Source organism: Lissotriton vulgaris, chromosome 4_1 (genome assembly GCF_964263255.1).
Source record: "Lissotriton vulgaris chromosome 4_1, aLisVul1.2, whole genome shotgun sequence".
In the NCBI taxonomy this organism is placed as follows: domain Eukaryota; kingdom Metazoa; phylum Chordata; class Amphibia; order Caudata; family Salamandridae; genus Lissotriton; species Lissotriton vulgaris.
In genome coordinates, this window is record NC_141691.1 from 1,133,189,007 (window position 1) to 1,133,216,493 (window position 27,487).

Genomic DNA, 27,487 nt, shown 5'->3' on the forward strand with positions numbered 1-27,487 from the left:
GCTGCCCCACCAGGTGGAGCATTGCTCTGACCCCGTAGGCCGCCCTAATGGCACAACACTAACCTCACATTCTGCTGAGAACCCCGAACACGCCGCCCGGCGGAAACACGACTCCTGATTTGGTCGAATCGGGCCCCACAACGCGAGACAACAGTCGAGACTGCATGTCCAGCACGCGAAAGAGGACACCAAGCTGGTGGGGAAAGCCTATATACTCCTCTCCCAGTCCTAGCACCCAAGAAGTGACGCTCCCTAGCGTTCCGCGACAAGGTTGGGGGACTCCTCCCTGAGTCCCTGCCCCTAAGGGGGTGTGGGGTGCACGATGATACTAGAGGGCTGCTCTCTTTTAGTGGCCCCCTGCGGGGGCACAGGTTCATGAGAAGAAGTCAGACGATTGTGTCTACTTCCCAAAACTCACCTAAGGGTGATGTAAGATAATATGGAACATTAAAAGCTGATATGAGAAGCAATGATGGGTACACTGAGACGCGGACAAGTGCAACAGAGCAGGAATAATTGGAAACCAAACGGAAACACTGGTAACATGAACAAGCATTTGCAATGAAATGGGTCTCATATAACTGAAAGTTTGAGCTATAGGCCTTGCATTATTATTTACTACGCCAAAGCTCAAACTTACAGTAATGCAAGACCTATTGAATTGCAAATGCTTTTATTTTAACATGTTGTACAGAAGCTTAACTGCTGTGCACGTTCTAAAGAAAATTGACAAGCCAATAGATTTTACATAGACGAAACCTATCGTCTTTGCCAATGCTTTCCATAAAAACACTTCCTAAATCATCTTCCTGCATGGGTAATGTGAGGCAGCGTACAGACAGATGGCCTAGAGAGGTTGTGCCTAATCTGAATCTCCCAAACGCCCAAATCAATGAGAGTCTAGATGTATGTGCAGAGGATTATTAGATGTGCCTCTACTTGGAGTACCATTTCAAGCATTGTGTGGAAGCTCCATTTCTTTAACAGCCTTACTTCTGAAGTGCAAAGCTCATATTGGAAATTGATCATTCGCATAAAGAGGAGTGGTGAGGGAATTGTTGTGTGCTCCGTGAACGGTATGTTAATAAATGCGTGATTGGGTTTCTTCAGAAAATTACTTAAAGAACCAGTGTGAGACGTTTTTGTTATAAACATTAAGGATACTTTTTTTTTTACCAATGCGTAAATAAGTCATTATGATTTCCCTTTTAAAGAATATATATATTTTTTTATCATGGTGAGCCTGCGCACACACATTTAACCCCGAAGCACCGACCATACCCTTGCATATAACCCGAGCATTAATGTAGCTTCAAGGTTAGGAACAACTCATACAGCATAAAAAAGGCAGGGCAAAACAGAGTGGTTTCACAGCATAATAATCGACAATCTGAAAGCTGTATTAAGGCACTGAGGCAGGAGGGGTTGGGGATGGGCAAGCAATGAGGAGAGAGGAAAGAATGCAATAGCTGGGGGAGGGGGCATGCCAGGAATGACTGGAAATAGCACTGAGGAGGAGAGGTGACAGCCTGCAAATGCACTAATATAAAGTGCATTGGACCGACAGGGAGTGGGATAGAATCTTGGCCAGTCCCACTCATATACCGAGAAACTCCAAATTCACATTAATACAAACTTACATCTTACATAGGGTGCACCTCTGGCCTGATAAAATTAATAGGTACTTCAAAATCACCGCCTCTGAGTCCCTGCACTGTAGGCAGCCTGACGCAGACCTACTGCACATGTTGTGGTACTGTGGTCCCTTCCAAAGCTATTGGCGTGACATCACCGCATCCCTAGCGCTCTGCACAGGCACGTCCTTGCCGCTGTCATGGGAGGCCTGCATTCTGGGAATTTATGTAAGGACTAAGAAAAACAAAGTAACATCACGGTTTAGAGATTTGGGGTTGATAGTTGCGAAGCGCTTGCTTACAAAAAGATGGAAACACTCCGCTGCCACTGAGACAATTAGCTGGAAGAGATCCCTTGCGAACTGGGCCCAGGCAGAAAGCACAGCGCTGCACAGAGAAGAAACAGCAGGGCTACGCAAATTACCCATTGTGCAATACTGGGACATCATACTCTCAGCATTTAACAACGAGGGCACTGAGGACGCAGATGACACCCATCCGGCTGATACATAATGTGCATGCTGGTGGCCCCGGAACGCGGCGGATACGACATTAGTGGAAGGGAATTGACAAATGTTAGAAATTTTGTAGCATGGTTGTAACCTGATGTGGAGGATTTAACACCCCCTTTTTGACTGCCAGACCACTCGCTAACATGGTGCTGCCCCGAACAACTTTTATGAGTTCAATACTGCCCCGACGCTCTCCCCCACTGCGAGGGTGGCAGCGCACCATCCAGCACACAGTCCAACTAGGATTATTACAATTATTACTTAATGACGGACCCCTTATTCTTTTGTTTTAAGTATGTTAGGAGATGTTTATTAGATGATATATGTCTTGTCTCATTGGTGCACTCCCATCTATTCTCCTTTCTTTCTATTGTAAAGTACTGCTGTTGGGCACCGAAGTGACTGTACATGGGTTTCCAATACGCCTACTAACTGCGTATAAGTTATGTATAATCACATTGTTTAGAATCAACCATGCAGATACATGGAGTGAGAGGTTTCAATTGTAAACTGGCAACTGCGCTACAGGAATGTGAACATTGCATGGTTTACCATCTGCTGATGCTGCATGTGAAAACTATGACATATATTGATTGGGCTATATTGAATGTATAGCACTAGACTGAATGAGGATGACACATGATTGTACCAAGCAAACCTGCATGTTGCTTTGATTATTCTGTATTGTCATGCAAAATGTAATGAGACGGAGAACAATTACATTAAGGACAACAACAAAAACAGAAAAACAGTAAAGATATAAAAAAAAAAATAAGAGTAGACACACACCTTAAACATGCATGAATTCCCAGGTGGAATCACAAAAGGAAAGCTGGTGGACAACCATGTACCTCAGTGGAGATGAGTGGCGCATAGAAACTGGTGTCATGGAAACATATGTGGGGCCTCAGTAGCTATCCCAATCATAGTCTTATTTGAAGAGTCCTGGAGTAGGGATTGCAGTGTGCTTTGAGAGACATGCTCAGGGAAGGATGAAATTAAGATGATGCATAGAATTACAAGCATTAACCAGGGAAGTCGATTCCTGAGACCTGTACATAGAGGACCGGCTAAAGGTAGAGGCAGACTACTGGTCCGTGATTTAAAACGGACCAGACGACAGTTGGTTCCTTGATCATCCTTATATATAAGTATGACTTTTTCTTTTACATATTGACAGCAGAGTGACTGGGCCTGACGAATGCCACAAACCTCTGGTCATCAAGGCTCAAACATGTTGACCTAGTTTGATGGGGAACATCTATATCCCTATCCTACACACTGTTTTAACTCTATCCATAGAGGATACCATTAAAAATATTTTTCTCTGATGAGATATTTTTACCTCACTTTAGAAATATAATTTTTGCACTCTGCCCCTCACCCACAAAAACATTGGAGTGAAAAACACCTTGTGCTCCTCTCCAGAGGGAGAGTTGTAGCCCACACTGTGCACCTTGTGGGCACAGTGTGCAAGAGGGAATCCAATGATGAAGCATGTCACCTTCAGGTGAGTGAAAGTTCTCGTCTTAATAAGCAATTGCTTTTTAATTTTCATACGCATATTTACATACTTGCTCGTACACATCCGGTTATCTTTTGTGAGAAGCATAGAGAGGAGAGGTACTGTGGATGGTAATTATTTTTCCTATTGAGACCTTTTTGTGAGATTGCAAACTATTTATGTGGCAGCTAGTAGAAGCCACCAATTGGTTGGCGGATCTAATATGTGACACAGTTCTCCAGAAAGACTTGCTGTCCTTAGATTGGGCTGAGTGAGCTAATGTATACCACTGCTGGGTAATAATTTCCTTCCATCTCCTAGTTGTTGCTATTTTGTTTAGTTTATGAAGAATAGCCCCATCGGAGGGGTCCCTGGGACTATTGTTGAGGGCTGTGCACAGTGATCGGTTAGCACTGAGCACTCATGGTCAAACCACCGTGTGGCCACATTGACCGGCTTAAGGGGTTTATAGATGGGCTTTTTGATCCTGGAGCAGAAGGCCACAAAGGAGCTAATTATCACCCCATTTACATTGCCATGTGTCAGGCAAGCCATGACTAACTCCATGTCTTTAATTACTACTTTTTGCAAAATTCGTGGCGGGTCTGGGTGTTTCCAGAGCTGCCAAAGTTTGTCTGTAGATGGCGTTTAATTCTCAAGTACAGCCTCTGCTTTGAATTTCTCCCTGGATGATAGTCAGGGCTATCTCAATTGGATTGTGATCACCAAAGTTTGAACATGTAATAGTCCTCTATAGCAATAAATTGAGTAAATGGCGGTAAACAAAAATGTAGTTGGTGACGGATGTCTTGTTGCTGCCCCAACACATAGGCAACTCCAAATCACCAGTACCAGCCACTACCCGCACATTGTGCCGATCAGATTAGGAAAAGAGGACCTCCAAATCCTTGCCTTTCTGATCAGGGCCCTCACTAGCGACTGTCCCTTTCCAATGACTTGGATTTGGCAATCTTTCTTTGAAGTCTCCTGCCAAGCATGGATATAAAACAGGGAATCTGCGGTTTGGCACATTATCAAAATCATTATTATAAAAATGAATAAGGTGTAGAGTCAGGCCCCCCCTCATAAAGTACTCCCTGGATGATTAAGGCCTCTACTTGACCACCAAGTGACAGATTTATCCATAATGCTAAACTCCCTCACACTCGACCAAAACAGGGCCTGGTGGTCGATAGGCTGAAACATATGAGAACCCGTTGAATACGATGGGATTCGTTTCCCAGTTTTCCTGCAATAGCAGGATGTCATAACTTCTTATGAATAACTTCCACTTGGGTAAATTTTTATTTGAACGGAGTCGTGCAATGTTCCAGCTTAATATTTTCACAGGGGGGCAATTTGTATTAAAGGTGGGCGTTATTGGACTTAAAATGCAGCATTCCGGGTCAGCTATGGGATCAGTTAGCCGAGCATTCTACGAAAGCAGGGCAGGGAAAATTAAGATTGGGCATTCAGGGACAACCCTAGACTCAGTTAGTAAAACATTTTCTGCGAGCAACCTGGGGACTCTGTCAGTTTTGCTCAGTAAGACCTGACAGGACGGCATACCTGTTGTTAGACACCATCTTGGCCGAGGCTGACAGTCGAACAGAGGCAGGCAGAATGCCTGGCTGAAACGTTTAAAATAATACCCTAAATTAAATGTGACTATGCTAGTATTAACAAATGGCCCCTCCATGTGTGGTCTTCGTAGCTTCCCTACGCTAGATGCGTGTCTGAAATTCACAACAATGCCGTCACCCTCAATATCTTTTAGTGATGGTCCTATCTAACTGACCCTGTCCACCATTAAGTTCTCATTACTGTTTGCAGCGTTAACGTTTTTATGGGTGCGAAGCCAGCGGATGACCATGTTATGAGCTTACTCTTAAGACTCCGTTTGATTAAGCTTTAAGAGGAGAACTCTTTACAATATCGGCACTTACGGGCGAGCCTCTGGGGTAGATAGATTTAGAATTGTGGTGCTGGGGTTATGGTCCATGTCTCTGTTTTCCTTGTTTGCTGCGGCCTTGCTCATTGCACCATCAGGATTCAAGCAAGCCGGGCCGACGACGGCTGAAATGCCAGAAACCTGTCCCCGGAAGCTTGTTTCCTTCCCATTTAGCCCTTATCTCTTGACTGGGTGAGAGTATTCTGCTTAATTCAGAAACTCTGTCCATCACCACCCCTTGTTGTTAAATATTTTGTCCACCCTAAGCGTGGAAGGGTATACTCAGACGTGAGTCCCTTGCTCATTGCACCATCAGGATTCAAGCAAGCCGGGCCGACGACGGCTGAAATGCCAGAAACCGGTCCCCGGCAGCTTGTTTCCTTCCCAGTGTAAGAATTGGCTTGGTAGTTTGGTTTGCCCTGTTCCCATCATGCACTGGGACAGGAACAGACTAATTTGCATATAGCCAGGTTCTGAGCTGGGATGGTGCAGTGAGCTAAAAAACGGTGTTGGATTTAGCCCTGATCTCTTGACTGGGTGAGAGTATTCTGCTTAATTCAGAAACTCTGTCCATCACCACCCCTTGTTGTTAAATATTTTGTCCACCCTAAGCGTGGAAAGGTATACTCAGACGTGAGTTTCTTGCTCATTGCACCATCAGGATTCAAGCAAGCCGGGCCGACGACTGCTGAAATGCCAGAAACCGGTCCCCGGAAGCTTGTTTCCTTCCCCTTGTAAGAATTGGCTTGGTAGTTTGGTTTGCCCTGTTCCCATCATGCACTGGGACAGGAACAGACTAATTTGCATATAGCCAGGTTCTGAGCTGGGATGGTGCAGTGAGCTAAAAAACGGTGTTGGATTTAGCCCTGATCTCTTGACTGGGTGAGAGTATTCTGCTTAATTCAGAAACTCTGTCCATCACCACCCCTTGTTGTTAAATATTATGGCCTTGCATGCCAGCCGGTTTCAATCTGGGATCTTTATATAGAACAATGCTCGCAGCCCCTGCATCTCGTTCCGTGTCTGTGAAACTATCTGTGATTGGATCTGTTCAACATAGGGAGCATTGAAGAATTCCCATCCTGCGTTAGTATTGCTTCCCAAGAAGGTTCTCCTGCTGTACTCTCCGGAGACCTGTGGCAGCAAAGTCTCTCGACAATGCCGTTGTTAGGGGTAATTTGGCTGCTGACCGTAGAGTAGGACTTAATCAGGTTTCTGTTTGAGCTTCCATGGCAGCCATCCGCTCCTTGATTTGGCTAAAGGGGGTTTGGGGGCCAGCTTTTCCCCTCCCTCCTACACCTTTAAAATAAATGGGGTTTCCTGGGGTTGTCACCGGGCCTTTTTCATTGCTTGGGGCTATCTTTGTTGGAGGCAGGTGCATAAGTGGTAGCTATGTGTAATGTCGCTTGGAAGAAGTGCTGGCAGGGTTTTGAAAAGTTGGCCAGGGTTGGCAAAAGGTTTTTGGTTAGGTGTTGGAAGTTGTGAGCTGGGGAAGGGAAAGGGTAGGCAGGTAGTTTAAGTTTCAGTGGTAGACGTATTGTTAGTTCCAATTTCAGAAAGGCAGGTATGGGAGGTTGGTTTTATAGGAAGGCATCATTTTAACTGCACTACATTGTAATGTTGTTGTTATGTTTATGGCAGGGTGGGAGAATGTTTGAGGGGATTGTAGGGGACATAGCTGCTGAAATTATTAAATGTAATGGCTGGTTCGGTGTAAGAATTGACACTTATTGAAATAGCTGGTGCCAGACATACACATGGATTGTCCCGAGTTGCTGCAGCTTCGGCTTCAGCAATGTTGCAACTAGAAGTAAATGTCCCACCGTCAACCCTTAATGCCCCCCCCCACCGTTAAACAGCATGATTCATCAACAAGTGTGTCAGTACCACAAACTCTCTCTCCCAGACTGCTCCCCTGCTCTATAAATAATCTGAGCTCTGTAAGGTCTAACGCATTTGAGACTATGCCTATGATTCGCTCAAGCATGATGTCTATACTTGTCAGTCTTTGAGTTAGTATGGTGCATTCAATTACTTTTCATTTGCCCATAATGTATGGAAGTTAAGGCACTCGTCCATTGTGATCAAAGTACATGTACGAAACTGAGGTCCATGCCAGAGAGCTGGCCCAGCCCAGCCTCGATTGGCTGTAGACGGATGCAGAAGGCCCGTCTTGGCCTGGTCTTCGACTGGGCGCGTCCTGCGCTGTGGGCTGCTGCCTGCCCTTTTAAGTGCGTGTTGATGTTTCCCGCCCCCTCCTGGCGCAAGGTAAGCTGGGGAACGAAGTCCCAGACAAGTGCAGCACAGTCAGAGTAGTAAATGTAGGCTAGGAAACGGCCTTTGGAATCAGCAGTGTGTAATTTGTGCTGGTGTCTGCACCAACATATATGTATGATTGTCTACCACATGGTGGTGATGTCTGTATATTCTTGAGCAGAGCTCCTGAATAAAGTATTGATTTTACTTTAATTATAAATGGAATGGTCCAGGTCGGATATACAGCTTTAGGTGACCTAATAGCAAAATGTGACACTTGTGTTGTATGATAGTTAGTATATGGCAGTGCTAGCAGGAGTTGCGGTTGGTATCAACAGGGTGGGGGAGGCACACACAAACACAAATAACATTTAAAATATGTAATTACATTAAACACTTATGAGTCCTTTGCAACCAGACCTCTTCTTTCTTCAACTGCAGCACGACCACCAGGAAACTCCTTTGACCAATGCCTGCGCTGCTGTCTTGCAGCATAACAGTAGCACCCTGATTTGCAGAAGCGGCCTCACTCAGCACTCCACAGTGCTCTGAAGGTCTGCACTTGCTCTAACCCAGCTGTCTAAAGTTAGCTGAGTTAAAGATGTTTAACGTGCACATGTGTGGCTGGTCGTTGCAAGACGGCCTGACAAAAATACATGCTCACTTTAAACATTGCATATACAGCCCACCCTCCTCTCTGTTGCGGTCACTTAGCAGGCACCTTCCTGATGCTCTATTCAGGACTGTCAATGAAAAATAAAATGGTAATGAATTACCATTTTATTTTTCATCTCCGATGCTTTGTGGCTCATTTAAGTGGGATGACCATCTTCTGCTCCAACTGAGGAGTCTGTGGCTGGCAGTGACAGTGGTTAGTGCCAGCGGTGGTAACTTCCTGAAAATACCTCGGGCCCTTGCACTTACATTTTTAGTAGGCCAGTAGGAAGGCGCCATAAATGTGTTTGTGTGTGGCATCTAGAACACTGTTAACTGAGAAAAACATCAGTGGTACATCCATACTCGAATGATAAAACAGGAAATATAATTGTAGCACTTTAACTGAATAAACAACTCTTCTGTCATGTATTGTACTTCCACAAGGAAGTCAGCAGGTATGCTGCTCTGTGTTGGAGTATTTGATAGGAGATGAGTAAACTGAAATACAAGCAAGCAAAACAGTTTGAGACATTATGAAACCAAATTTTTTTGCAGGAACACGAATCTCCATCTCTGCTCCTTCTCAGTCCACTCCCTGTTCCTTCCCTTTCTTCTCCCTTTTCAACCTCCCAACTACTTGGGGAAAGTAGTGTTCCTACAAAAAACCTTACCGTTTTGCAAAGTTCAATTGTTTTGTACTTTTCCCAAGTTTTGGGGCCAGAGAAATAATTTCACAACCTCCAACTGGCGAAAAAGAGGCTAGGCTGTTTCAGAGATGCTTACTCGACCAGGACCTTACTATGCATAGTACCTCAGGGATGATTGCACCAGGAGTATGTACCCTGTTTGCACACCTCTGGGGCACTAGGTTATTACAGAAGGGACTTCAATGATTGTGTGATTGTGTGGCCCCTTCTGTAATACTGATAGTGCTGGTGCATATGTAGTGGCACTGCTATCTCAAGAGGGCATTCCCTCATTTGCATTGGGGTGTGGCAAAGATTCCCTTAGGATGCACACTGAAAGTGCAAAATAAAGACGTGACGTACTGTCTGTACATCTCATGAAGGCAGCCCTCTGGAGGGGGGGGGAGGTGTCCCTTCTACTCCCAGACATCCTCCTGCAAGTTGGTGCTGGCAGTAACTGCAGCAGCCTGCAGGGTGATATCTATCCCTTCTTCTAAGTGCAGGCTGTGAAGGGCACTGTGAAACAATGAGCAGCTTGTAATCTGCCTCCCGGTCTATTATTCTGTGCCCTACCTCCAAGGCAGGCCCAAGTTCGGTCCTTGGGTCAGCGCATTATTGATAATAGGGCGCACTATCTCGGTTTGCACCAGGCACACCTTTTGACATGGGCACTGGCAAAGGGCACCCTATGTGTTATACGGGCCAGGTGATCTTTTCTCAGATGAAATAAGGAAGTATGTTTGTTGTATCCTTAGTTGATGATTACACAGGTGTCATCGTGTTACTGCGCTGTAATATAAAGTCCATGATATTGTTGTATTTATTGTTACTGAATTCAAGCACTGATGAAATGACAGATTTCTTTTTTGCGGGTTATAGATCGACTTTTGTTATTAGGGGGTATGGCTAAAAAAATATTATTGTAAATGCATTAAAAAATCATAGTGGCTGAATATAGATATTTAGCATGGTTATGCTGGCATCGTGCCTGCTTGTGTGTGTGTGGAGGGCGGGAGGGTTGCACAAAAGGGTTGCTAATGTTATTTGTTTCATTCCAGATATTAGAGTCTCTATGGATAGTGATGAGCCGCAACATGAGTCTGTTTTTCACCACAGTGACTACACTAGTGACCGTCCTCTTCTACAGTGGAACAGCGCTTCTTAACTTTGTGTTATCATTGGTATGTGCAATTTTCGAAAGTTTCATGTTTTGGAGGGGTTTCTGTTTCTTAGGTCCAGCCTAGCCAGCTCTTGCGCTGTCTGGAAGATCTTTTGTATGTACTTTGTGGGATCAGGAGATCAGCCCTAGGACTCGTCTGCTCCCGCATTTGCTTAGGGATTTTTTTTCTGTTCAACTGCCTCTATTAAACTGTTTTGATAGAAAACGACCAGTAGAGGTCAGTAAAATACCAGAATTGCTTTCTGCTAGTTCAACTGCCTCTAATTAACTGTCTTGATATAAAACGATCAGTAGGGGTCATAAAAATTCCAAAATTGTTTCCTACTTAGGTACTTTATTCTTTTTTACTGGCAACTGCTTCAATTTAACATCTGGATAGAAAACGACCAGTAGAGGCAAGTAAAATACCAGAATCACTTTACCATTCCCTAGATTCCAGGCCATTTTAAAAAATCTTGTATTTTCAGTGATATGACCACCGAAGCGGCTGATTTTATATTATAAACGGAGCTTTGGACAATACAGTTTTCTGTAAATAGGCAGTATTTCTCCCATGTGTTCCCACACCTGAAATGTTCCGCAGTTTGGTACTTACTTTCCCTCCATGTTAAAGAACAGTAGATGTTTCAGCACCCAGGCTAATGTGCTGCATAGCTAAATACATGTAAGGTCCCAAAGGCGAGAACGATTGCATTGCAAATGCTTGTTTTTAATGTAGTAAGCTATTCAACCCAACTTCCTCAGCGTGCAAGATCATGTAAAAAGATATTATTTCTTCTGGTGCGACAATGGAATCCATACATACTTTTCGACTTAATATTGGGTTGCAGTTACTTTCATGTTTTAGGATTGAAAAGAGGAAACATGATAAACGAGACTGTGTGCAGAACAATTACATGCTTCCACATTAAGTGGATAACGGAGCATACGTTTATTGCAAAAATAAGTTTGAGGACCGGGACTCAGAAACTTTGAGTATGATTCAAAGTTCACAGCTGAGGCTGGATAATAAAGCAAGAATTTGAAGGAACAATTTAACAAACATTAGTGAAGTAAATTAAGTTGAAATAAAAATGAATTTGGTTTGGAATCCTAGTAGCAGGACAAGCAAGCACACATTGTATTAACTTATAAAGACATCCTTCTGACTTATGCAAACAATTGATTATACTTACATTTACTCACCTACACACTTATACAAACACCACTTCATCTATTTATATAGATAGTAACTCACACTTAGTGTGTTATAAAATCGCTATTACAAGTATACAGTTATCCATATAGTGACTCATAGTCAAGTCAAAGAATTTATATAGCGCTCTACATACCCAGAGGGTCTCAAGGCGCTTGAGGGGAATTACTTGTCAAATATCCACGTTTTAAGTTGCTTTCTGAATGCTAGGTGATTCTGGGTAAGGTGAGTGGGAAGGGAGTTCCAGGTTTTAGCTGCCAGGTAGGAGAAGGATCTACCCCCCATGGTGGTTTTGTTGATGCGAGGTACAGTGGCAAGGGCTTGGTTGGATGATCGTAGCTGGTGGGAGGGGGAGTAGAAGGACAGTCGTGTGTTGAGGCATTCTGGTCCGATTTCGTAGAGTGCTTTGTGTGCGTGGGTTAGGAGCCGGAAGGTGATCCTCTTATTGACGGGAAGCCAGTGGAGGTCTTTCAGGTGACCAGAGATGTGTTGTTTACGCGGGATGTCTAATATGAGCCTGGCTGAGGCGTTTTGAATTCGTTGGAGTTTTTTCTGGAGTTTAGCGGTAGTGCCGGCGTAGAGGGTGTTTCCGTAGTCCAGTCGGCTCGTGACCACGGCGTGGGTGACCGTCTTCCTAGTTTCGGTAGGGATCCAACGAAATATTTTTTTGAGCATGCGAAGAATGTTGAAGCAGGATGAAGAGACGGCGTTGACTTGTCTGTACATTGAAAGTGAGGAATCCAGGATGACGCCCAGGTTCCGTGCATGGTCTGTCGGGATGGGTGCCTTTCCAAGGGCTTCTGGCCACCAAGAATCGTCCCATGCGGAGGGGGAGGTACCTAAGATAAGGACTTCTGTTTTATCAGAGTTCAGTTTCAGACGGCTAAGATTCATCCATTCGGCAACTTCTTTCATTCCTTCGTGTAAGTTAGTTTTGGCGGTGCGAGGGTCATTGGTGAGTGATAGGATCAGTTGAGTGTCATCCTCATAGGAGATGATGTTGAGGTTGTGTTGGCGTGCGATGGTCGCGAGGGGGCTCATGTATACTTTGAAAAGGGTGGGGCTGAGTGAAGATCCTTGTGGAACGCCGCAGATGACTTCAGTGGCCTCTGACTTGAATGGTGGAAGGCGGACTCTCTGGGTTCTTCCGGTGAGGAACGAGGTGATCCATTCTAGTGCTTTACCTTGGATTCCAATGTTTCTGAGGCGCTGTAGAAGGGTGTTATGGCAGACTGTGTCGAAGGCTGCGGAGAGGTCGAGGAGGATGAGGGCGACTGTGTCTCCATTGTCCAGTAGGGTTCGAATGTCGTCTGTTGCTGCGATGAGGGCGGTTTCAGTGCTGTGTTTGGCTCGGAAGCCGGACTGTGAGGAGTCGAGGGAGTTGTTGGCTTCGAGGAAGGCGGCGAGCTGGTTGTTGACAGCTTTCTCGATGACTTTGGCCGGGAATGGAAAGAGCGAAATGGGACGGTAGTTTTTGAGTTCGGTGGGGTCCGCTGTGGGTTTTTTCAGAAGTGCGCTGAGTTCTGCGTGTTTCCAGCTTTCCGGGAAGGTGGCGGAGTTGAGGGAGCAGTTGATGACGTCTCGGAGGTGCGGTGCTATGATGGAGTCTGCTTTGTTGAAGATGTGGTGAGGGCATGGGTCAGTTGGGGATCCGGAGTGGATGGAGTTCATCAGGCGGATAGTGTCCTCAGTGGAGATTGGGTTCCAGTCATTAAGGATGTTCGAAGGTGGTGAAGGTCCAGCAGATGGATGGGTGGGTTGGACTCCGGGTTGGTTGTCGAAGCTGTTGTGGATGTCTGCAATTTTGTTGTGGAAGAATGAGGCTAGGGAGTCGCAGAGGGCTTGAGAGGGGGTGATGTCGTTGGAGTTGGCCGAGGGATAGGTGAATTCCTTGACGATGTTGAAGAGTTCCTTGCTGTTGTGGGCGTTGCTATCTAGTCGGTCCTTGAAGGCGGTTTTCTTGGCTTTTCGGATCAGTTGGTGGTGTGTGCGAGTGGCGATTTTGAAGGCTTCCTTGGTGCTGGTGGTTGGGTCTTTTTTCCAGGCCTTCTCCAGGGAGCGGCAGAGTTACTTGGATTTCTTAAGATCATCGTTGAACCAGGAGGCTTTCTTGCTGCCAAGTTTGATTTGTCGTTTTTTCAGTGGTGCTAGGATGTCGGCGCTGTTGGATAACCAAAGGGTGAGGTTGGTTGCGGCTTGGTCGGGGTTTGAGGAGTGGGCTGGGGGGTTTAGAAGAAGCGATGAGGAGATCTGGTCGATGGTGATTTTGTTCCAGTTTCTTTGCAGAGTTGGTTGGGGGTGGTTGTTGGGTTTGGGCTTGTTGTAGGTAAAGTGGACGCAGCTGTGGTCAGTCCAGAGGAGAGCCGTAGTGTGGCTGAAGGATACATGGTTGCTGGAAGTGAAGATAGGGTCGAGAGTGTGACCTGCGATGTGGGTGGGGGAAGTGACCAGTTGTTTAAGTCCGAGGTTGGCGAGGTTGTCCAAAAGGGTTTTGGAGTTATGGTCGTTGCTCTTTTCAAGGTGAAAATTGAGGTCTCCCAGCAGGATGTAATCTTTGGATGGGAGGGCGTGTGGAGTGATGAAATCCGTGATGTCTTCACTGAATTGTGCGCGGGGTCCTGGAGGTCTGTAAAGGAGGGTGCCTCTGAGTGTGGTTTTGGGGTCGGTGTGGATCTGGAAGTGAAGGTGTTCAGAGTTGGCGAGATTGACGTCCGAGCTGGTAGAGATGCGGATGGATTTCTTGTGGACGATAGCGATTCCTCCTCCTGTGTGGCCGGTACGGTCCTTGCGTATGATCTTATAGTCTACTGGGATGGCAATGGTGATGTCTGGGGCGGAGGAGGCGTTCATCCATGTTTCTGTTAGGAATGCGACGTCTGGAGATATGGTGTCTAGTAGATTCCAAAGGTCGATGGCGTGCCTGTGGACTGAGCGGGTGTTGAGCAGGATGCATTTGAGGTGGTTGGGGTCGGATATCTGATGTGTGTTCGTAGATGAGGAGTTGTTCTTGGTGCCGTCGAACTTGCAGGAGTAGCAAGAGAAGGGGCCATGGGTGTGTCCAGGAGCGGCTTGGACGCAGTTGGGGGAGCGGCCGGGGTTAAGGGCTAGGAGGGTGGTGGCATCGTAGGTAATGCGGGAGGGCTGGGAAATGCGAGGGCCAGGGGGTCTGGCGCTGGGCGCGGTCCAGGCGCGGACGGGCGTAGACGGGCTTACCTTTGGCGCACCTTCGGCGCAACTGGGGCGCGGTCGCTGCGCGTTAGGGCATTGGTCATAAATGGATGGTGGAGGGGGCGGAGCGTGGGAGGGGCAGCAGCTGGGAGGAGGCGGTGGCGGGAGGAGGGGCGGACCAGGGGAAAAACAAATACACAAAATGGAGGGTCAAAGGCGAGCACAGCCAGGGGCAGCAAATGCACAGCGTTATAAAAGCCTTACACGCACGAGTCAGCTGAGAAGTCAGAGTTACTGCCTCAGCGACGTCGCGCTGCTAATTAAATAAATAAGGCGACAGTGCGGCACAATTAAATAATTAAATCGACAGTGCAGCGCTATTCAGGAGGTACAAATTAAATTGGCAGTTCAGCGCTATGGAGCGACAGTGCAGCGCTAGCAAATAAATGAATGCAGGACAATGCAGCGTTGGGAGCTGAAAATCGGTAAAGCAGAACGATACCAGCGTGAGGGTCAGCTGGAGCGTGGAGGAGCAACCGGACTGAATGAGGGTCCAGGCGGTCACAGGGAGCTCGGGAGCGAGGAAGAGTATTACTCGTGGGTGGGAGGGGCAGCAGCTGGGAGGAGGCGGTGGCGGGAGGAGGGGTGGACCAGGGGAAAAACAAATACACAAAATGGAGGGTCAAAGGCGAGCACAGCCAGGGGCAGCAAATGCACAGCGTTATAAAAGCCTTACACGCACGAGTCAGCTGAGAAGTCAGAGTTACTGCCTCAGCGACGTCGCGCTGCTAATTAAATAAATAAGGCGACAGTGCGGCACAATTAAATAAATAAATCGACAGTGCAGCGCTATTCAGGAGGTACAAATTAAATCGGCAGTTCAGCGCTATGGAGCGACAGTGCAGCGCTAGCAAATAAATGAATGCAGGACAATGCAGCGTTGGGAGCTGAAAATCGGTAAAGCAGAACGATACCAGCGTGAGGGTCAGCTGGAGCGTGGAGGAGCAACCGGACTGAATGAGGGTCCAGGCGGTCACAGGGAGCTCGGGAGCGAGGAAGGGTATTACTCATGGGTGGGAGGGGCAGCAGCTGGGAGGAGGCGGTAGCGGGAGGAGGGGCGGACCAGGGGAAAAACAAATACACAAAATGGAGGGTCAAAGGCGAGCACAGCCAGGGGCAGCAAATGCACAGCGTTATAAAAGCCTTACACGCACGAGTCAGCTGAGAAGTCAGAGTTACTGCCTCAGCGACGTCGCGCTGCTAATTAAATAAATAAGGCGACAGTGCGGCACAATTAAATAATTAAATCGACAGTGCAGCGCTATTCAGGAGGTACAAATTAAATCGGCAGTTCAGCGCTATGGAGCGACAGTGCAGCGCTAGCAAATAAATTAATGCAGGACAATGCAGCGTTGGGAGCTGAAAATCGGTAAAGCAGAACGATACCAGCGTCAGGGTCAGCTGGAGCGTGGGTCTTAGGCACACTTAATTAGATATAACTGTCACATACACTGCCTTTTTTTCAAGTTTAATGGAGATTTACCATTGAGAGAAATATTTAATCACTACCACACCCATAAACATATACACTCACTGAAACAACTGTTATAACACGTAGTCTTAACCTCATATACCTACTGAATGAACTATTCACACATTTTTTGGCAATCAGACACCCCCCACCAAACCACATAGACATTCATTTACCCATGCAAATATTCAGTTAAGAAACCAATAACAAATATAGTCTTTAACATAGCAATTAAGACAAAGCAATAAAGACTTTCACACAGTTTAGTAACTACACATTATATATAGTGAGACTCAACAAATTAGTCAAGGAAACAATCAATGACACTGTTACTAAATACACCATCCACACATTTATATTTATGTATCCACTCATTCTTCAATGCAAAGTAGTGTATTTATAATACATATTTAAATAACAAAGCAAACCACATTCACTGGATGATGTCATCAGTGACGTCATCAGTGATGTCACTGACCATGTCATGAATGATGTAATATATGACATCATCAGCAGTGGATTGCGGGCACGCAAGTTATAGTGAGTACAACTAACTATAATGGGGGAATTTCAATGGTTTTGTATGAGTAAAATGTCCAGCTAACTATAACTGGTGTGAAACCTATGGTTTTTTCAGTGAATGTCAAAGGTTTTTTAAATGCTAATTCCTAACTATAAGCACCTCCGGAACGTCACTTTTTGTGACGTTGCGGTGGCGCAGAAGACTGAGTGATATTTATCAGGCAGGACTAAGCCACTTTTTGTGGCGTAATCCTGCCTGATAAATATCAGTCCCTTTAACGCAGTGTCCTGTGTTAAAGGGGCGTGCAATGGGTGTTGCTGGGAGCGTTCCCAGCAGCATCCATGGACTTGAGTAATTTATAGCATCCTCAAAGTCAGTCTTTCAAAAATTCCAAAGTATAGGACATGATAATCCAAATCCAAATGTTTCTCAAGAAAAGTCATAAACTGTGTCCGTGGGTCATATCTGCCCAAACGCTGATATTCCCAACGATTGAAAATTACTTTTCTTGAGAAACATTTGGATTTGTGGAGTGGTGTGGCTCACTGGTTAGAGGCGGCAGACCCGGAAGCAGAGGTCGTCCCGGGACCAGGGTTCGATTCCCGACGTGGCAGGGTCTTGGGCCATGGTCAGCGGACTCGATAATTCTCGCCTCGGTGCCTATTCCAACCATGGGTCCCACTCAGCAACTCTGGGCAATAGCTTGCTTAATCTCTACTAACGGCCCCATCAGCGCCAGGGATGCTTGTCTTCACCTTGGAGATGCCCAGGAGGGACCATCTCACAGGGAAAGCCAGGATGGATTCCCCAGCGGTATACAGCGCCGGGACGCCCCTTTGCTGGGGCAGCTGTGAGCTTTACAAGTATACGACATTTAACATTTATGACATTCGGATTATCATGTCTTATACTGTGGAATTTTTGAAAGACTGACTTTGAGGATGCTATAAATTACTCAAGTCTGCCCGTATTGTGTGGGTTAAATTGATACCTAGTCACTTTGAATAAGAATGTACTTACGACTCGTCTAACATTTGGAAGAAATATCTAATTAGCAAATGCTTTGGGGGTACTTCAACATTATTTCTGCAGTGTTCGGAGCAGAGGAAGTCTTGCAAACAGAATATGATACACAGAATAGTATAAAACTTAGAATCAAGGGGAATCCTGAGTGTCAAAATCAGACCGCCCGGTTGGGGGAGCACAAATGTCGCCCCGGTAAACATTCCACGGCCCCCAAACCGTTATCCGTTTTTCAGGGCAACCCCTCGCAACATACACTGCACGGTCTCTGAACATACACCAGTCCAGATCCTGGACCCATTTGGTGTGCTGCGGCGGTCGAGTAGCTCCCCAGAGCTGTGCTATATTGCGCTTCGCAATCATGCAGGCCAGAGTAACCCATTGCTTTAAGTATTGATTAAGATCCGTGGGCTCCCAGATATTCAAAAGACATCTGCGCGCTTCCAATCGCACCTCACAGCCCAGGACCTCCTTCAGCGTATCATGAGTGGCGCGCCAATATCTCTGATCACTATCACAGTGCCACAGTATGTGCAAAAACTTCGCCATCTCTCCACAGCCTCTCTTGCATTCGCCATTCGTATTTCATCTCATCCTCACCAGAACCGGACCCGTAACATATGATCTATGTAGAATCTTTAATTTAACCTTATCTGCATCACCACTACCCTAGGGGAGGACACAGCCTCAACCCAATCCTCATCGTCTATCTCCAAACCATCAGCAACCCACGCCACCCTGAGAGACCCCAACGGGTCGTCCATGTGATTAACTTTCGATAGATCAATGAATAGTTTTCTCTGGGATATGCCCATCCAATACACGATCTTCAAGAGGGGAGGCCTTGGGGAGGGTGTCCCCCGGTAACACATGGGAGAGGAGGGCATGCCTGACCTGTAGGTAACGAAACCTCTCATTACTATGAAGGTGATGTCTCTGCTGGAGCGCCTCGAAGGACAGTACTTCCCCTTTCCCCAAACATCCTTAATCTGACCAATACCAATCAACTCCCACTTGTCAAATCCTTTGGTGGTCCACAGATTGCCCAATTTGGCGGAGCTGAAGAGAGGGGTCGCGAGAGTCAATCTCCCTTCCCATCCCAGACTCCTGTTAGCCGCATGCCAGACCTTACCGCATGTGAGGTGGGACCCGCGAGCGAAAACCGTCCCGGCTGATTAAACAAGGCCCGAAGGAAGTCCCCCCCGGGCGACTGACTACGATCCATGGTGTACCCAGGGTCTCCTGGCAAGCCATACACTATCTGATTAATAGCCGCCAATTGGGAGGCCCAATAATATTTCTTCAGATCGGGAAGCCCGATACCTCCATCATACCAGGCCAGGGTGAGTTTAGCATAGGCGATGCGATGTTTACCATCCCACAGAAGCAGCCTCTTAAGCGCCTCTATTTCCTTGAAGTATTTAGCGGGCACAGGGTCCATGGCATTTTGGAGAGCATATAAAAACCGAGGAAGCGCCAACATTTTAAACAATACCGCTCTGTCCAGGAGAGACAGAGGCAAGGCCCTCCAACGCTCAACATCAGTACGTAGTCTAAACAGCCGTGGCAACAAGTTCTCTACGTATCTTGTCCTGGCGTCCAGGGCAATATAAATTCCCAAATAAACAAAGCCCGTCATAGCAATTTGGAGGGGGCAGGTCTGTGGAATCACCTGCGGGTCTCCCGACAATACTAACAATACAGACTTCGCCCAATTAATAGCAAAGCCTGAGTACTCACCAAACACTCTGAGAATGTCGAGAAAGACAAGCAATGAGGATCTAGGCGAAGTGAGATAGAGAAGCATATCATCTGCGTAAAGCGAAATCTTGTCTTCCCAATCCGGGGACCACCGCAGCCCACGTACAGACCTATCCCATCTGACCCAAGCCGCCAACGGCTCCAGCGCCAACGCAAACAGAAGGGGCGACAGAGGACATCCCTGCCGTATCCCTCTCTCCAATGCAGAATCACCGGATTGACAATTGTTCACAACGACGCGAGCCAAGGGGGCAGTGTATAGCAGACGCACCCATCCAATAAACTCAGGCCCAAAACCCAGCTTCTCCAACACCGCGAACAGGTACGACCATTCGACCCGATCAAAGGCCATGGTGGCGTCCAGGGACACCAACACAGCGGGTTGCAACAAATCACGGGCCCTACCCAGCACTCCGTGTAAACGCCGAAGATTCAACGCAGTGTTGCGGGGTGGCCTAAAGCCCGACTGGTCTGGGTGTACCAAAGTGGAGATCACCTTGACCAACCTGATCGCCAGTATTTTAGCCAAAATCTTGGGTTCCACGTTGAGCAAAGAAATAGGTCTATAGGAAGAAGGGGAGGTTCGGGGCTTACCTGGCTTGTGGATAACGACGATATTCGCAATCCGCTGATCATAGGGGAGGCTACCAGACTCTTTACTTTCAAGAAACATGGCTTTAATATGCGGCCCGATTTTGTAAGCATTTAATTTATAGAGCTCAATCGGAATACCATTGGGAACTGTCGCCTTCCCCGAGTTAATGCTCTTGATGGCTCCCACTATTTTGTCATCCGTAATAGCGGAATCCGTATACTTCCGATCTTCCTCAGACAAACTAGGCATAATAATATCTCTAATCATCTCAGCCTGTTCAGCGCCGGTATACGCGTCGGAGGAAGCATAGACACTCTTATAGTGGCAGCCAAAGGAACCCGCGATCATCTGAGCATCTGTGAGAGCCTCAGGACCGCCACTCTCAAGCTCAGGTACCAACCGAGAGGCGCGCTCCCCACACTCCAGCCACGCTATGAGCTTGCCAGCCCTATCCATAAATCCTACTCTGGACATCATTATGTTGAGTCACCGCCGATTCCCTAGACAGCCTATGGTACTCGTCTTGCTTGAGGAGTAACTGATGCTGATTCTCGGCAGACGCACCACTGGCAACTTGCCCTTCCAAGTCGACAACCTCTGCCTCAACAGCATTAATCTCCGCCAGACGTCTTTTTCTTACCCGCAATGAGAAAACAAAGCCTCCCCGCGTAGAACAACTTTATAGGCCTCCCACAGCGTCTGCGCAGAATCCACCGTTCCCTGATTATGTTGAAAATACTGTTCAGAAGCCCTACATATCTCTTTCCTAATGACGGGGTCTCGAAGGTGCCAGGCGTTAATAGGCGCAACTCTACCCACCGTAGGCTGTCCCATCTCAACTCTGACCCAAACTGGGGAGTGATCGGAGATACCCCTACCCAAATGACGCGCCTCCCTGATAGTGTCAGCCATAGCCGCAGGCAACAGAATATAGTCAAGACGCGACATAGAGCCATGCGCCGCCGAGAGATGTGTATAGCTCCGTAGTACAGGATTCAAGAGACGCCACACATCAACCAGACTCAAAGAATCCAAAAATTCGGGGAGCCACTGACTCTATGGAGGGAGCGATCTCGGCGGGTTACGGTCTAAACTACCATCGACAACTGTAGAACTAGAAGACCAAGTGGGAGTGAGAGAAAAACTTTAGCAAGATCCTTAAAGGTGTCAGATTGGAGGCCTGGGGAACATAGATAGAGAGAAAGGTGACAGCTTTACCCCGATCCTCCCAGAGACACTCACATATCTGCCCCGCTGATCGGACCACGCAGCCTGAACCTGAAATGGGAAGGCCTTCTACACCAAGATTCCAACTCCCCTAGAGCCTGTCGTGAACCCTGCATGTGCGATCAGTTTATATCCCCCTCTATGAAGGGCCATACAACGGTTACCCACAAGATGTGTCTCCTGCAGAAGTACCACCTCTGGTGAATGACGCCTGATAAGCTGACTAACCATACCTCTCTTAATTTTGTCCCCCAAACCATTCACGTTCCGACTCAACACCCGGATCCCCGATTCATGATTAGAGCAAGACATTCACCCCATTCCACAAGCGCACCTTTACATCCGCCGACACCCAATGCAAATCAAAACTAAACTGAAACCAAAAAGAAACAAACAACCCCCCTCCCTCACTCAAAGCCCTTCCCCCCTCCCTGCACCCCTGCATTAGGACAACACCCCAACACCAACTCGCAGTGTGCCTGTCGCCCCGCCCAACAATGGTAACTAAAAGTAGGAAGAGGAGGCGCCTGCCGCATAGCCCGCTAACCCATCTCCCCAAAAGAATCATGCCTAAGGAACAAACGTATTAGCCCAAAGCAGTACTGTTACACAATAAGAAAAGGTATATCCACCCCCCCGTGTCCAAAGACCAATCGAATCGTTCAGTGCAGGAGACTCTCATTCCGGGCCCTGCTGCTCGTCCTCAGTCTCTTGTCGCCGGTCTTCAGCACCATCCGCCATCACAGTGTCCAACCAATCCAATGCCACCTCCGCATTGTCAAAAAACCAAGTCTTCCCATTCGTTTCGACTCGTAGCTTAGCAGGATATAGCATCGAGTATTTCATCTCTTTGTCTCTCATCCTCCGCTTGACTCGGAGGAAATTCTGACGCATCCTCTGTACAGCTTGCGTAAAGTCCGGGAAGAATGACACAGTGGTATTTTCCTACTGTAGCGGGCCATCCGTCTGTGAGGGCTGGAGTATGACATTGCGGTCCCGAAAATTCAGGACCCTCGCATGGGTCTAGCTGGCGCCCCCACTTTCGGCGGACGGCCCGGAACCCTATGCGCCCTCTCCACTGTAAAAAACTTGCTGAGTCCCTTAGGCTTCAGATGTTTAAGGATCAGGTCTTCTACAAAGAGATCAGGTGTACGATTTTCTGCCTTTTCCGGTACACCTAGGATGCGAATGTTGTTGCGCCGATTACGGCCCTCATAGTCATCAAGCAGCCGTCGGGTCTTTCCCGTGCCGCTTGCAAGGCCCGGACCTCTCTCTGTACTTCAGCGACGTCATCCACTAGGCTGGTCGTTTTGATGTCCAGGGACCTCACTTTTTCACTAGTCTTAGCGTGATCCGTGCGCAGAAGGTTAACATAGAGTCCAGTTTGGTATCAAGCGTATCCATCCTAGTCCCCATAGACGCCTCAACCCTAGAGACGACATCCATTATGTCTTTCAGAGAAGGACCGGAGCCTTCACTTGGGGAGGCGGGTCTGGTCGCGGGGTGTTGCCGCTGGTCGCTCGGAGATCCCTTAGGAAGTGTATATCTGTCCAGTTTATTGGACTGGACAGCTCACTGTACTCTCCCACCTTTGGGGGGGAAGTTTCTCGGTCTCCGACCTCGCCGCCATGGAGGGTGAGCGAGGGGGCCTCAATCAACCGGCCGATGTCGCACAAGTTCACACCTCCGACAACACTTCACACCTCCTCCGCGTTCCAAGAGCCGAACCAGAAGCAGTCAATTAGTGCAGGGAAGGCCCCCTCAAAACACCCAGCCGTTAGGAATAATTCCTGGTAACGGTTCCAGGTGGAGGCACCAATTCCGGTCGACACAGCCGCTGTTGTCGCATTATTGCCCGGCCAAAATTGTCACAACAGTCCGCGGCTCAGGCGACGGAAAGGCCCAAAACTTTAGACGACAATCCGGGAGGGTAGAATTGCACCTTTCGAGCCGCAATTTCACCAGGGCGCAGCAATGCTAATCTCCCATCGAATGTGGTCCTCAGGTCACAGGATAACTGGCAGGATAGACAAACGGAGGAACGGGTCTTACGGAGCTACACGATCACGCGGCCATCTTGGTACCGTGCTAGGCTCCTCCTCCTGATTACTAGTGCGTATAATTCTTAAAGCTACCACACTACTAGTCGTACCTAAATTCATGCACATTGGGGTAAGCCAGATGCGTCTTGGCTCTGCATAGATCGTACAAGCAAATAAAAAATGGCCAATTGTTTCGCTATGTGCTCCACAAGAGGTGCAATTGGTAATTGATGGACCACCCCACTTGCCTGTCGGAGATCTAAGGGGAAGGGCACCCGCTCTGGTTTGGAAGAGCAACTTCCTATCCCTCGGACTAGTTATAGCGTCCCAGTAGAGTTCTAGGCTGGGATTCGGCTTTGCTTCTAAGAATCTTCCAGCCATAGTCTCTGAACTAGTATCGCTCCAGTTTCGAGCGGCCACCTTTTCCCAATAGATTTCTTTGAGGACTTTCTTTGGTGGGAATGAAGCTACCTCTGGGTTTTCCCATAGCATGTAAAGACCAAGATCACCCAGCATTTTTCTGAGTTCATTCAACCATCCAATTTTGTGGAACACATCTGCTTTAATAATGTCCAAAAACCCCTCAGCATAGTGTGAAAGTTCAGGTGTAGTCCAGAGTCTACGCCAGTACAAGATTGGACGCAGCCTGGCCAAGTCAACAACAGCCTTCCTGCCCAGATCATGCCTAAGTGGCAGCATGGGAGTACTCGTAGGGAGGCCAGTAATGAGCCGCAAAAACGTATTTTCCGAAATTTGTAAAGGCTGAAGCTTCTCAAAGGCCCACAGCTCAGCACCGTAAAGTGCTGATCCGAGGGCTTTGGCCTTATACACCTGGAGTACTGGTTTTATTGGTTTTGTCAGGGATTTTCTATGCTCAGAGCCAAGGGCGCCAGCTATTTGTTTGTGCCTCATTACTGCAATATCTATGTGTTGGGACCATCTTAGATCGTTTGATACATGAATTCCCAGGTACGTGAAGGCATTAACTACCTCTAAATGGCGACCATTCATGACAATGCAGGATCTACAGCCACTGTGGCGATTAAAAACCATGAGCTTAGTTTTAGCCACATTAACTTCTAAGCCATGCTCCCCACAGAATTGGTCGAAGATAGATAAAGCGTGCTGTTGACCACTTGGCGTCTTAGATAAAATCAGAGTGTCGTCTGCAAACATTAAAATCGGTATCTTGGTGCAAGCCAATGAAGGGGCGTCCACATTTGCAGACAACATGCGGGCAACAACACCATTAATGTACAACGTGAACAGCGTGGGAGCCATAGAGCAACCTTGACGAACTCCCAGCTCAACCGGGAAGTCTGTGGTAACCATACCCTGCCCTCCCCACTGGATCTTTGCAAAATTTGCTTCATGGAGTCTCATTAGCATTGTCAAAAGTTCTTCTGGTAGGCCCAAGTTCTTCAGCACCTGCCACAGCTTAGACCTTGGGACTAGGTCAAAGGCAGCCCGCAGATCGACAAAAGCCGCATACAGGCTGCCCTTGCCCAGTAACACAGTCTTCCACTGCAATAGGGTAAAACGGAAGACCTGGTCTATTGTACTGGTAGATTTTCGAAATCCTGCCTGGAATGATGACAGAGCATTATTCTCATCGGCCCAATCCAAGAGCCTATTGACGACCACCCTACCAACCACCTTTTGGATGGTGTCTATTAGGTTTATGGGCCTATAGTTTCCCGGTTGGGATCTGTCTCCTTTCTTGAAAATTGGGATTATAACTGCGCCTTGCTAAGACGCCGGTATATTTGCGCCCTGGGCAAATGCATTGGTAAGAAGAAAGATGTACTTGCTCCAGCGCTCTTTATCATTGATAAAGAGATCCGCAGGCACCCGGTCTAATCCCGGAGCTCTACCACTAGACACTGAACTCAGAGCCATCATAACTTCACTGCTACTAAATGAGTTGTCTTTATAATAGGCAGGCCTAAAGCCGACCATCAGGTTATCAAGCTGTGTGTCGGCGTACTGGGGCTTACAATAATTGACCCAGTCCTCCTGGGATACGTTGTTATTGGGAGGCTCAGATACACCCCCCCTACCCCATTTTACAATGTTCCAGAAGAGCCTAGAGTCTTTTTTATCACTAGCCTCCTTTAACTCTTGCCAGTGGAGCTCGTCCCACAATTTCTTAGCATTTGCTATACTTTTCTTGTACTCTATTCTAGCGAAGCGAATAGTCGCCAATTACCTCCCCTTAGTCGCTGCACCTAAGGCTAATCTGGCATTCCTGCACTCAGTGTTGTACCACTTAGCCGGCTTGAGGGTTGTCACACTGCCTCTCTTTGCAGGTTTCAGGAAGTGATCCCTAATACCTGAGAAGAGGTTTTTGTGGATTTTAGTTACTTTATCACTACCTGGGTCGGGTGGGTTCTCTTGCTCAAGAGCTATTACTGCTTCATTAACCTCAGCGTTAATACTGTCCATGACCTGCTGGTTAGCCTTAACATATACCCATTTTAACCTGCGCATATCATTAGTAGGGACAGTCAAAGGGGCGTTATCCACCTCACGTGTCAGGACCACTCTATCGGAAGTTCACCATTTGTGTTCAACGCACAGCGGATTGTGGTCGCTTTCTATTCTAGATTTTACCTCCATGTCGACCACTAGTCTCCAGAGCTTCATACTACATAGGACATAATCTATTCTGATCCTATGGCGCCCATTGTCAAAGGTATTTGCCCCTGCCGTATCACTCTTGGTCCTCCCGTTTAATGCCCTTAGACTCCTTTCATAGCATATTGCGTTTAAAGAGATGACATCTTCGGTCCAACGAGTAACAGGGTTCAAGTGTAATTTAGGGACATCCCATTGCCTGTCCTCCTTGTCTCCAGCAAAATCATCATAAATGGCCAAGGGTTCGAAGGTTCGATTTAGATCACCCGCTATCACAACGTTATTATCCAGAGAGTGGGTTTCGAGGAGGGAGCCCAAGCCGCACAAACTTCTGACCTCCCACTTCTGTTACCCCTTGCATAAACATTATAGATATCGAGCCAACCCATAGAGCCCAGGTCGACTCTAATAAGTTGAATATCTTTGCTTCTGGTGTCGACCACTTTGACAGTAAGTGATAAGCTCTGCCGGACCCAAATGGTAACACCACCCATGGGTCGCCCCTTAAGACCCTTTGATGCTGGAACATAGTAGTTCAAGTAACCCTCTGCAAAAGAAGGTTCACACAGCCACGTCTCCTGGAAAATACACACATCAAAGGTGTTTACAAAACGTATCCAATCCTGGGATTCCTGTCTGGAACGTAACCCGGCAATATTCATGAGACTAGCTTGCCCACGCCAGCCCCAGTACCCTCGATTTATTCTATTGGAAATGGCTACAGTGGGGATAGTGAGCCGCCCCTGTTCAGCTTCACACGAAGAGCCTGACTTCGGATCAATTGTGGAAATCTCCCCACAGTTCAGACCTAACTCTGGGTTAAAATTGGGAGGATAGTCCCCACCCGACACTACCCCACCAGCTGTCTCTAATACCCCCGTGATTTCCTCACCATTCATGATCACCCAGTTTGCACTCGATTCCTATAGATGGATCTATTGGGTGTCAATCGTTACTGTCCAAACCGGAACAATTTCTCTTACATGCTCTACCCTTAGCATAAAGGGTTTGCTCCTGAGACTGGGGGCACGATTTTCTTAGCTGGATCAGAGATTGCACTGGGGCGCTGGTTCTAAATTCTAAGGCAAGGAGATTTTCAGCAAGAGATGCTGATTTCAGGGTTAACTCTATAGAGTCATATTTATAGTTTGTGAGGCTAATCCTTTTCGCCTCCAAAATGTCTTCCCTAATCACTGATCGGCAGCCTCTAACGTGCTGCAGCCAGTGAATGGCTTTGTTTATTAGGAAATCTGGATACTCTATATTAACATTTTCCAATTTAGGAACATTAGTCATGTATATTTTGTTATGGGAATAATCATTATGAACAAAACGAGTCCCTTTTTCCCCAGGGTACTGACTCCTGGTGCTTTCACCCTTTCCACTGCTCCGGGAATTATTTTTA

The 27,487-nt window shown here is 47.2% G+C and overlaps 1 protein-coding gene across 2 annotated transcripts in view; it reads left to right on the top strand.

Moving 5' to 3' along the window:
- Nucleotides 1-27,487, top strand: part of TMEM245 (transmembrane protein 245) — a 982,890-nt gene that overhangs the window by 766,638 nt on the left and 188,765 nt on the right. For both annotated transcript variants that reach the window (XM_086965376.1, XM_086965377.1), the window contains one exon: nt 10,259-10,381. In XM_086965376.1, the coding sequence (XP_086821502.1) occupies nt 10,259-10,381 (123 nt within the window). The remainder of the gene's footprint in view (nt 1-10,258; nt 10,382-27,487) is intronic.